Here is a 12,096-nt window from a genome sequence, read left to right as displayed (position 1 = left end):
TAAGTTACTGGAAAGTTTACGTTACCATAAAGCAACTTTAGCAAACACGTTTTATCCATAGTTTTCTGAAAAGTCCCATCAAAAAAAAAAAAAAGGGAGCCCCCTTGGCCCCTCCCGTATAATAATTTAAGCTACAGTGTAATTTGGACAGAGGGTTAGCCTGGCCTGGAAAGAGAGGCAGGTTCTGTGTACATGTGTCAGGCCTCAGCTGGCTCAGGACACAAATCATAAAACGCCCCCCTCCCCACCCTCCCAAACAGGTGCACATGTGCCTGGAAGGAAACTTTGCTTTCACGCATCAGCCGTGCTTTATAGCGCCTGTCAGGATCATTATCCTGTGCGAGAAGGAAACGTGCAAGTGTTTTGGCTCACGGTGACATTAGAGCCATCAATCACAAGCTCCTAATCGTAGGGATTACACAAGCCAGCTAATGCTCTTCCCATCCTTCCCTGATCAACGTCATCCCTGCAAACCTGTCACTGAAGACTCATATCCAGTGACAAGGAAAAGGTGGACCTCCAGAAAATAGGACCTCTGCGATTTACAGAGGTCAACGGGAGGAGGTGACCTTCAACCCACATCATCTGAGAACCTCAACATCTTCTTTTTTTATGTGAAAGGGAAAATACAGTAAAAAGCAATATTATCCATTTTTATGGAGGCAGGTCAATAGCTGCTCATTGAAAACAATATTTTTTTCAAATAGTGCCCAAAGACCTCTAGCAAAACGCTGGCCTGACCTGTATGTGTATGGTCAAACCAAAGAATATTTGTATGTCTGTAGCCTATTCAGCACCTGACCTTAAAAAGGCACAAAGTCCCACAAGTACCCTCCAAAATCTTGTGGAAACTCTTTGTAGAAAAGGTAGAAGCTGTTATAGTTGCAAAGGGAGAGGATGGAGGGCAAATCAATACTGATATCAATAGTCTTGGAATAGAATGTCCAACAAACTTTTGGCTATGTAGTTTATGTAGGCATTTTTTGCTCAGGTCTGAAGTTTATAGTCAGATTAGTCAGGTGCCACTTTACTGACCAGTGTGTCCATAGAGGTGCCAGCCAACCTAGATATACTGGTAGGTCTAGTCTGCAGCCAGATTAGTCAAATGCCAGGTAACTGACCAATGTGTGTAGATTGGTGCCAGCCATTCTTAGACACACTGGTAGGTCTAGTCTACAGCCAGATTAGTCAGATTCCAGACAACCAGCCATCCTAGACACACTGGTAGGTCTAGTCTACAGCCAGATTAGTCAACCTACTAATTAGTAACCTACCAATGTGTCTAGATTGGTGCCACCCATTCCAGACACACTGGTGAGTCTAGTCTACTGCCAGAATAGTAAATCCCAGACAACCAGCCACTGTAGACACACTAGTAAGTCTAGACTACCGCCAGTTAACCTACCAATGTGTGTAGATTGGTGCCAGCCATTCTAAACAAACTGGCAGGTCTAGTTTACAGCCAGATTAGTCAGATGCCAGACAACCAGCCACCCTAGACACATTGGTGGGTCTAGTCTACAGCCAGATTAGTCACATGCCAGTTAACCTACCAAAGTGTTTACATTGGTGCCAGCCATTCTAGACACACTGGTAGGTCTAGTTTACAGCCAGATAACCAACCACCCTAGACACATTGGTAGATCAAGTTTGCAGCAAGATTAGTAAGATGGCAGTTAACCTACCAGTGTGTGTAGATTGGTGCCAGCCATTCCAGACACACTGGTAGGTCTAGTCTACAGCCAGATTAGTCAGATTCAAGACAACTGGTCATCCTCGACACACTGGTAGGTCTAGTCTACAGCCAGATGCATCAGTGCCAGACAACCAGCCACCCTAGACATACTGCTAAGTCTAGTCTACTGTTGGATTAGTCCAATGCCAGTTAACCTACCACTGTGTTTAAATTGGTGCCAGCCATTCTAGATACACTATTAAATCTAGTTTACAGCCAGATTAGTCAGATGCCAGACAACCAGCCGCCCTAGACACATTAGTATGTCTAGTCTACCCCCAGATAGGTCAGATGCCAGTTAGGGTGGTAGGAGGAAACCCTTACAAACACAGGAAGAGTATATAAACTCCATGCAGACAGTGCTAACCAGTGTAAATGGAATTTAAGAGCACAGTAGTGAAAGGCAAGAGTACTAACCACCCTTCTGCTATTTCTCTACAGGCATTTTGTAAAACATGGGAGCTCACTGATACAATTAATATATTTTTAAATGCTGGTAAAAAAAGAAGTGAATTTGACCTAAAGTGGAACCTCCCCCAAAAGGGGAGGTTCCACTTGTTTGCCTTTTCCTCCCCTCCTCTGTAACATTTGGCACTTTTTTTTGGGGGGGGGTACCTGGTTTTGATAGGTACCCACTCCCACTTCCACCCAGATCGCAGTGATCCGAGCAGAAGACCCCATCCTCCCCTCTTCGCCCACAGCATTCTGGGACACATCACAGGTCCCAGAAGACTGTGTGACCATTCACAGGGCGCAGCACCGCTCACACATGCACAGTAGGAAGCCGGCTGTGAAGTCGCAGGGCTTCACAGCCGGTTTTCCTTGGTTAGGTGCCGACGTCTGGACCCAAAGCCCATTGAAGAATCGGCTCAAGTGAGGACAGCATTGGATCCATGGACAGATAAGTGTCCTTATATTGAAAGTCAGCAGCTACAGTATTTGAAGCTGTTGACTTTTAATTTTCTTGGGGGGGTGCTGTAGTTGCTCTTTACATTTTGCCTTTTTGCAGCAGCAATAAGGCTAAAAAAGGAAGGGGAATACTTGAAGACATTCAGGTGAGATCATAGGCATTGGCCGCGTTGCTAAACCCCAACATTGGAGGAACATGCCCTAGGTCTTGTACCCAGTGCCCTGGGTCTAGCAAGAGTGCTAAAAGATCTAGTCACTTCATCAGAGTGATTTGCTTAGTTCTATGAAGGCAGCGCAGAGTGGAGGGCTATCCAGCCCGATGCTGCTTTTATAGTTTTGGCTCAGTGCAACAAGCAGAGATCTGTGAGTCTGAAGGAAGCAGTGTGGAACCTGTACTGGTGAGTACACATTGCTCCCACTAACCACCAATAAAAGGGGGGTACAGAATGTTGACCATCACAAGGGGGCACTATCACAGAGGGGCACTTACCACTGCCCTGAGGAGCATGGCCTACTACAATACATTTGCAGAGCTGCTTTCTCCACTGTATCAGAGGTTGCCCTGTACTTTCCTAATCCTAGAAACACCACTGGGTGAGTTGAACGCACAAATCCTGACAAGGAACATGCTGATCAGAGGAGAGAGCAGATTGAACAAATGGATGAGATCACAATTCTGTTGCTGCTCCTTCACTGTCCAATCACAGGATGGGAGGAGGGTTTAAAAAAATGCGTTACTAAACTGCAGAAGAGAAAAGTCAGGTCACCAGGCTGGCTGTGCATTCTGGCAGGGCCCTGTATATCTCAGGACATGGCAGAGAGAAATACAACCCCTTTGGGAAGTAGGAAGCTCCAATATATGTATTTCAATTGTGTGTTTAGCTGCTTGTCTGGAGTTCAGCTTTAAGCCGCAGATCTCCATGTGGCAGAAGTTGAACCAGAGTGGGAAGTGTTAAGTCTTTTCCCGGGTGAAGGTTTTGGTAGATGGGCTGTCGGTCACAAAGTGAAGAACTGGTGGCGTCTTTGTTCTGGAATAGGAGTTCTGTTTGTATTGCGATGGTGAGGCGGACCTGCTTCTCTTTAATGCCAGATTTTACAACCTTTGCTTTTGCACCTAAAGAAAGCCTATAGGATTACACATCTGCTTGGCCTGATACCAGAGCAGCTCAGGGAGATAAGGCACCTCAGCAGAGCCAAAGAAAGCAGCCTGGGACAAACCCTCTGTATTCTACCATTTTATTATTTTATAGGGTAATCTTCTGTTATCTTGGAAAAACACGTACATACAACATGTGGGATTAAAAGCCTCACACTATACCCTCTGATAAGGATTGCTTCAATGTTCAGCTAAGTGTGGACTCTGTCCTCATGCCAAGTGCTGGCACAATAGCTGGTCACATGACTGTTCAGGTTATAATTACTGTCCTCATGATAATAGAGGTGATTACCCAGAATCCTTAGGGCACACAGGCTCATAGCTTATGTCGGGCTCCCGGCATTGCTATGCTGACATTTACATCCAACTAGCTGAAGGTTTGGTAAAAAGTGAATTACTAAGCACTGCAACAGGCCACCTATAATTGGCTACACGTTGTCTAACAAGAGAGAGACCAAGGAACACATCTACTAATCTACAACAGACTGCAGGCTGGTAACAAGAGAGCATCTTAATTCCCCATCTACCAATCTGCAACTGACCTCAAGCCATGTAACAAGAAAGAGTCCAAGAGCCAATCTACCAATCTATACTAACAGTGAGTTATACAGTAGGAAAGAGACTGAGAACTACATCTACCAATCTTTAACTAACTTCAGGCTATGTTACAAGAAAGAGACTGAGATCCACCTCTACCAATCTATACTGACAGTGAGTTGTATAGCCAGGGACAGACTGAGAGCCACTTATTCCAATCTATAATTGACTTAAGGCTATGAAACAAGAGAGAGATTGAGAGTCACTTCTACCAATCTATAATGGACTTCAGAATATGTAACAAGAAACAGACTGAGGCTTGGTTGACACTGCTGCAACCTGAAAGTCGCTCAACTTATGGTGCGACTTTGCCAGGTGACTTCCTGGTGATTTGCCGATGACTTTAAGTGACTTGAGTACTACTTTGATGCGACTTTAGACGTGACTTTCAGGGAATGCCCGAGTAATCTTCCTGTAATGTCAGGTCCAAATCACATCAATATAGATGAGGATCTGACTTGGAGGCGACTTCCATCAAAGTCTTTGGGCACATGTCGGATAGAAGTCACCTTAAAGTAGTACAGGAACCTTTTCTAAAGTTGGAACGACTTAAGTAGTGCTAATTAAGACAGTTCTCATTGACTAACATGGGATTTTACATTAAAAAAAAGAAGTGGTTTTATGGGACTTTAAAATGACGTGCATGACTACATGCACCTCCACCCCTGTATCAAAGTTTCAAAAGAGAGGGGAGGGGGAATTTAGGGATTGTAAGCGAGGCACAGGACACAATTGTAAACTGAATAATGTTTAGTTTACTGAAAGGCATGACATAACCCATAACGTATAATACATAGAGCGGGCCACCCAGCCAAACTGAGCGATCGGGGGAGAAGGGTCTTAGTCAGGGTGGTGACCAAGAACCCGATGGTCACTCTGACAGAGCTCCAGTGTTTCTCTGTGGAGAGAGGAGAACCTTCCAGAAGAACAAGCATCTCTGCAGCACTCCACCAATCAGACCTGTATGGTAGAGTGGCAAGACGGAAGGCACTCCTCAGTAAAAGGCACATGACAGCCCACCTGGAGTTTGCCAAAAGGCACCTGAAGGATTCTCAGACCATGAGAAACAAAATTCTCTGGTCTTATGAAACAAGGATTGAACTCTCTGGGCTGATTGGCAAGCATCATGTCTGGAGGAAACCAGGCACTGCTCATCACCTGGCTAATACCATCCCTACAATGAAGCATGGTGGTGGCAGCATCATACTGTGAGGATGTTTTCAGTGGCAGAAACTGGGAGACTAGTCAGGATCGAGGGAAAGATGAATGCAGCAATGTACAGAGACATCCTTGATTTAAACCTGCTCCAGAGCGCTCTGGCCCTCAGACTGGGGCGAAGGTTCATCTTCCACCAGGACAATGACCCGAAGCACACAGCCAAGATAACAAAGGAGTGGCTACGGGACAATGCTGTGAATGTCCTTGAGTGGCCCAGCCAGAGCCCAGACTTGAACCCAATTGAACATCTCTGGAGAGATCTAAAAATGTCTGTGCACCGACACTCCCCATCCAACCTGATGGATCTTGAGAGGCCCTGCAAAGAATAATGGGAGAAACTGCCCAAAAATAGGTGTGCCACTCTTGTAGCATCATACTCAAAAAGACTTGAGGCTGTAATTGGTACCAAAGGTGCTTCAACAAAGTACAGAGCAACGGCTGTGAATACTTACGTACATGTGAATTTTTTCCTTTTTATTTTTAATACATTTGCAAAGATTTCAAACAAACTTCTTTCACGTTGTCATTATGGGGCATTGTTTGTAGAATTTTCAGGAAAATAATTAATTTAATCAATTTTGGAATAAGGCTGTAACATAACAAAATGTGGAAAAAGTGAAGCGCTGTGAAAACTTTCCGGGTGCACTGTAACTGACTTCTGGTTATGTTACAAGAGAGACTGAGATCCACCTTTACCAATCGTCACCTAACTGTGGGTATGTAACAAGAGAGAGACCAAGACCTGCATCTACCAATCAGCCTTGTTGTTTTTTCGCTTACCTCAAGTGGGGGTTTGTGCAAAGCAGTTGGACAAGAGTGCTGTACTTACGTACAAGATAGCAGTTACAACATATGCCTCATTCACACAGGCACATACACCGGTAGTCTATGACTAGGTTGTCTTTAGGTGGCTGAAGTACTCCGTGCATTCAGCCCATTCACATCTATGGGCATACAGCAGCTGCAATGACATTTGCATGGCTTTTGAAAATTAGCATAGTTGTTGGGAATGGTACCAGCTGACTGGAGAAAAGCCAATGTAGTGCCAATATTTTTAAAAAAGCCAAGATACATCCCTGGGAATTACAGACTAGTTAGCCTAACATTAATTGTATGCAAGCTCTTGAAGGGGATGATAAGGGACTATATACAAGATTTTAGTAATGACAACAATATCATTAGCAGTAATCAGCATGGATTCATATAGAATCGTTCTTGCCAAATCAATCTATTAACCTTCTATGAGGAGGGGAGCTGCTATCTAGATAAAGGAAGGCCCGTAGACGTGGTGTATCTGGATTTTGCAAAAGCATTTGATACAGTTCCCCATAAACGTCTACTGTACAAAGTAAGGACCGTTGGCATGGACCATAGGGTGACTACATGGGTTAAAAACTGGCTTCAAGGGCGAGTTCAGAGGGTAGTGATAAAAGGGGGAATACTCGGAATGGTCTGAGGTGGGTAGTGGGGTCCCCCAGGGTTCTGTCCTGGGACCAATCCTATTTAATTATTCATAAACGACCTGGAGGATGGGATAAACAGCTCAATCTCTGTATTTGCGGATGATACTAAGCTAAGCAGGGCAATAACTTCTCCGAAGGATGTGGAGACCTTGCAAGAAGATCTGAACAAATGAATGGGGTGGGCAACTACATGGCCAAGGAGGTTTAATGTAGAAAAATGTAAAATAATGCATTTGGGTGGCAAAAATATGAATGCAATCTACTCACTGGGGGGAGAACCTCTGGGGAAATCTAGGATGGAAAATGACCTGGGGGTCCTAGTAGATGACAGGTTCAGCAATGGCATGCAATGCCAAGCTACTGCAAGCAAAGCCAACAGAATATTGGCATGCATTAAAAAGGGGATTAACTCCAGAGATAAAACGATAACTCTCCCACTTTACAAGACTCTGGTCCGGCCGCACCTGGAGTATGCTGTCCAGTTCTGGGCACCAGTCTTCAGGAAGGATGTGCTAGAACTAGAGAGAGTCCAGAAAAGGGCAACAAAACGAATAAGGGGATTGGAGGACCTTAGTTATGAGGAAAGGTTACGAGCACTGAACTTATTCTCTCTGGAGAAGAGACGCTTGAAAGGGGGTATGATTCCATTGTACAAATACCGTACTGATGACCCCACAATAGGGATAAAGCTTTTCCGTGAAAGGAAATTTAATGATGCGGCCATTCGCTAAAAGTAGAAGAAAATCGGTTTAACCTTAAACTGCATAGAGTGTTCTTTACTGTAAGAGCTACAAGGATGTGGAATTCCCTTTCACAGACATTGGTCTCAGCAGGGGGGCATCGATAATTTCCAAAAAACTATTAGATAGGCACCTAAACGACCACAACATACAGGGGTATACAATGTTATGCTGACATATAATCACACATAGGTTGGACTTGATGGACTTGTGTCCTTTTTCAGCCTCGCCTACTATGTAAAGTCTGGAGAACTCTCTGACAACTGTGTGGCTAAAGCCTGCTGTTGGCTGATTCCTGGTTACAGGAGAGCACAAGTAAGGGCACTTCTGTGACCCACATGAGAATTATAACCAAAAGAGCTTTGGCCATGCTTGTCTTTTAAAGCAGAACTAAACCTCCAATCCTTTCCAGCCAAGGAAGCTGCCATCTTTGTCTCTGCTTGATCTGCAGTTGCCACGGTGCTGAACATGTGATCAAATATGACACCAGCCATTTATTGGCTTGACAGTTGGGTTGAGAGAACAAGCACCTGTGACAGTTTTTAATCACAGCATGCCTTGAATGTAACTGCTTTGAGAAATGATTAAAGTGATGGGTATAGTTTCACAAGCGGAACTAAACCTTCCTATCTTGTCTTAGCCCCCGTTGGATCTTCAACTGCCATGCTGCTGCACATGTTATTGGTTATGACACCAGCCATTTAATGGTTTGACAGTTTGGTTCAGAGTATCAGCAAATGTGACAGTGACATTCCCGAAACATCCTGAGAATGTAACTGTTAAATCGACCGGTTTATTTCCGCTTTGAGAGGAGGTGCTGTTACCAAGGACATTGAACAGAAGGGGCAGAGAACACAGTTATGGAAATGATAGCCTTCCCGGGCTTGAGCCTATATTATTCCTGGTCTCTATTAGAGGGCAGTAGCCAGAACAAAGTTAGTGTTATCGAGGAAGTCTTGTCTCACTGTGATTTTCCACCCAAAAGGTTAGGTGTGGTAGAGCACGTACACTTACCGCCCCAAGCATGATGCGGAAGATGAGCCAGCGAAATGCCCAGATGACGATGCCAGATGGGGGTGTTTGTTCCGGAACTCGTGACAAAGTCCAGACAGGACACAGAAAGATTCCCAGAAATCCTGTTTCCAAAAGCTGTGACTCCCATCCTAAAGAAAGAGACAAGATTGTACACATAACTTTGTTCTGAAAACAAAGCCGACATTTACAGGTGAGAACATAAGACAAGCCAGGTGTGGACAGTTCTAAACTTATTCCATAGAAATGGAGGAGTAGGATGTAAGTGCTTCCTACATCTATCCTAATAAGTTTCACTTAATCCTAATAATTATCACATCAAACCTGGTAAAATGCCAATTGCTCCCATACAACAGCAGCCATTGTTAATGGAGGAAGCTCTTATCTGACCTCCTGATGAACGATCATACACCTGATAAGACTGGAGATCAAAGAACAGTTCCTGTTGGACTGGTTTATTTGTCAAAAAAGGTCCTGACAAGTATTTAAAGAGTCTGCAAACCCCAACAATGAACTTTTCTAATTTGCTCCCTTGTGGTCTGTTAACCTCTCCCTGGCGGTATGATTATTTCAGATTTTTGATGCTCAAAGCGGTACAATTGCTTTGCATGGAAATTTGGTGTTTTATATTGTAGGTCTGTAATTCTTAGGAATAAATCACTTAAATCTGTCCAAACAAGAGTCTAGTAGACATCCCGGGTATGATAAAGTTTGAAACACGAAATCATAAATTATAATATCATAAATAACTATAAATAATTATAACAAATAATAATATAATAATAATAAAAAATATTCAATAATGTAATCAATTCAAAAACACTGAAATTTGCTCAGTTGCAGAATTGTCGCTATCGTTACTTTTAGTGTTTGATGACGAATTTCCCCACAAATCACTATCGCTCAATTCTGCAAGTGATTCTAATTTATTATCGCTGTTTTCTAGCTGGTCTAAAACCACTTTTGATGTAAAGGGACGGTTTTGGTTGCTATGGACAATCTCCAGTTTCCAGGCAGAAAGAACAGCATATATAATATAAATCTGCATGCAGGGCACTGGACAAACCACTGGGGACAAAAGGGATGTGAAATTATTTCATACAGTAATGTAATCTGTAAGATTACAGTGTACTGTATGTATTGTGTGTTTTTACCTACTTTTTGAATTTGGCGCCGTGCTCCGTCCCCGTGCGTCGCAACGCTCACAGGGATCGGAGCCCGGCTCTTTGATGAATTGAGCGGAGATACAGCCGCCGCACACAGCGAGGAGACATCGCAGGATCCTGGGGACAAGGCAAGTAACTTTGCCTGGATCCTGCGATGCGGTCCCGAGTGTGGCTCGGGGTTACCGCTTTTGGTACTGAAAATCCACCCCGAGCCACACTCAGGAATACCGTCAGGGAGATTAAAAAGGTTCTAAAAGCTCAATGTTTTTCACCTTCATGCATTCTATGCATGAAGGTAAAAAAATCTTTTCTGTGCAGCAGCCCCCCCAATACTTGCGCGATCCAGCGATGTGCACGAGAGCCTCGGCTCTCCGGGGACTCTCCCTCCTCAATGGCTGAGACAGCAGTGGAAGCTGTCAATCCCAGCCAGTGAGCCAATGAGGAGAGAAAGGGGGCAGGGCCGAGCCGCGGCTCTGTGTAAATGGACATACAGAGCAACGGCTCAGGAGCGAGCATGCTATGGTGCCCCTATGGCAAGTCGTTTGCTGTGGGGGCACTTGCCAGGAGGGAGGGGCCAGGAGAGCAGGCGGGGGACCTGAGAAGAGGAGGATCAGGACTGTTCTATGCAAAACCATTACACAGAGCAGGTAAGAATAACATGTTTGTTTAAAAAAAAAAATGCATTTTATATCACTTTAAATACAATTGAAAGAGTTTGCTATTAGACATGTGCACACTGGGAATTTTTTGTTTTTTGTTTTCATTTTGAATTCATCCAATCATTGGAGAATTACTTGAAAAGAGCCTGTTGAACTGTGATTGGCTCCTGTGGACAACACAGATACTTTTTGCCTCTTATCGTCCACAGTGAGTTTATACACAAAGGTTCTTCATATTTATATGTGGCCATATGATGCATGTAAGCTCCAGCTCTGTATAACGTATGACACTGTCCTTGTTTAGGCATGAACAGCCTTGTAAGTTATATTAGGTTGCCAGTATGCAAAGGAACCATTTGCATGTTAGAGTCCAGGCAAGTTGATAAGAAACACAACTACTTTGAAAGGCAAAACAAACCGCTGTGTAACTGTGACCTGAAGGCATAGCTGTCACCTGGAGCTCAGCTGCTGATAAACCTTTAAACTACCATTTAAAGGGGAAGCACTGGTCAACCATATGGATTTACAGTGGGGGCGGAAAGTATTCAGACCCCCTTAAATTTTTACTCTTTGTTATATTGCAGCCATTTGCTAAAATCATTTAAATTCATTTTTTTCCTCATTAATGTACACACAGCACCCCATATTGACAGAAAAACACAGAATTGTTGACATTTTTGCAGATTTATTAAAAAAGAAAAACTGAAATATCACATGGTCCTAAGTATTCAGACCCTTTGCTGTGACACCTTGCGATGGTGCTACACCTTCATTTGAGTCCAGCTGTGTTTGATTATACTGATTGGACTTGATTAGGAAAGCCACACACCTGTCTATATAAGACCTTACAGCTCACAGTGCATGTCAGAGCAAATGAGAATCATGAGGTCAAAGGAACTGCCTGAAGAGCTCAGAGACAGAACTGTGGCAAGGCACAGATCTGGCCAAGGTTACAAAAAAATGTCCATGTTTATGGAATGGGATGTCCAGGAGCTCATATAGATGTGATGGTCAGGTGCCCACAAACCTTTTTGATGGCAATGTGTCCCCAACCCTTTGGCCATATAGTGTACATTATTGAGGACTGTGTTACCTGCCAAGGATTTCTAATTCTGCTCATCCTGTCATTGTCCTGCTAAATAGTGCAACAAAGTCCTGAACGAACCTCCTTGCAGACTACATTACAGTTAAGGCTACTTTTACACTGAGGCGCTTTACAGGCGTTTTAGCGCTAAAAATAGCGCCTGCAAAGCGCCTCTCCTGTCACTCCAGTGTGAAAGCCCAAGTGCTCTCACACTGGGGCGGTGCGCTTGCGGGACGTAAAAAAAAGTCCTGCAAGCAGCAACTTTGGGGCGGTTTAGGAGCAGGGTTAAAAGCGTCCCGCTAGTGGCCGAAAAGCACCGCTAAAACGACGGTAAAGC

General features: G+C 44.0%; 1 protein-coding gene across 2 annotated transcripts in view; it reads right to left on the bottom strand.

Moving 5' to 3' along the window:
* LMF1 (lipase maturation factor 1) overlaps positions 1-12,096 on the bottom strand; it is a 577,865-nt gene that overhangs the window by 411,647 nt on the left and 154,122 nt on the right. For both annotated transcript variants that reach the window (XM_073636425.1, XM_073636424.1), the window contains one exon: positions 8,833-8,981. In XM_073636425.1, the coding sequence (XP_073492526.1) occupies positions 8,833-8,981 (149 nt within the window). The remainder of the gene's footprint in view (positions 1-8,832; positions 8,982-12,096) is intronic.

This window comes from Aquarana catesbeiana, linkage group LG06 (assembly GCF_042186555.1).
Source record: "Aquarana catesbeiana isolate 2022-GZ linkage group LG06, ASM4218655v1, whole genome shotgun sequence".
Lineage (NCBI taxonomy): Eukaryota > Metazoa > Chordata > Amphibia > Anura > Ranidae > Aquarana > Aquarana catesbeiana.
This window is presented reverse-complemented; position numbering and strand designations above follow the sequence as displayed.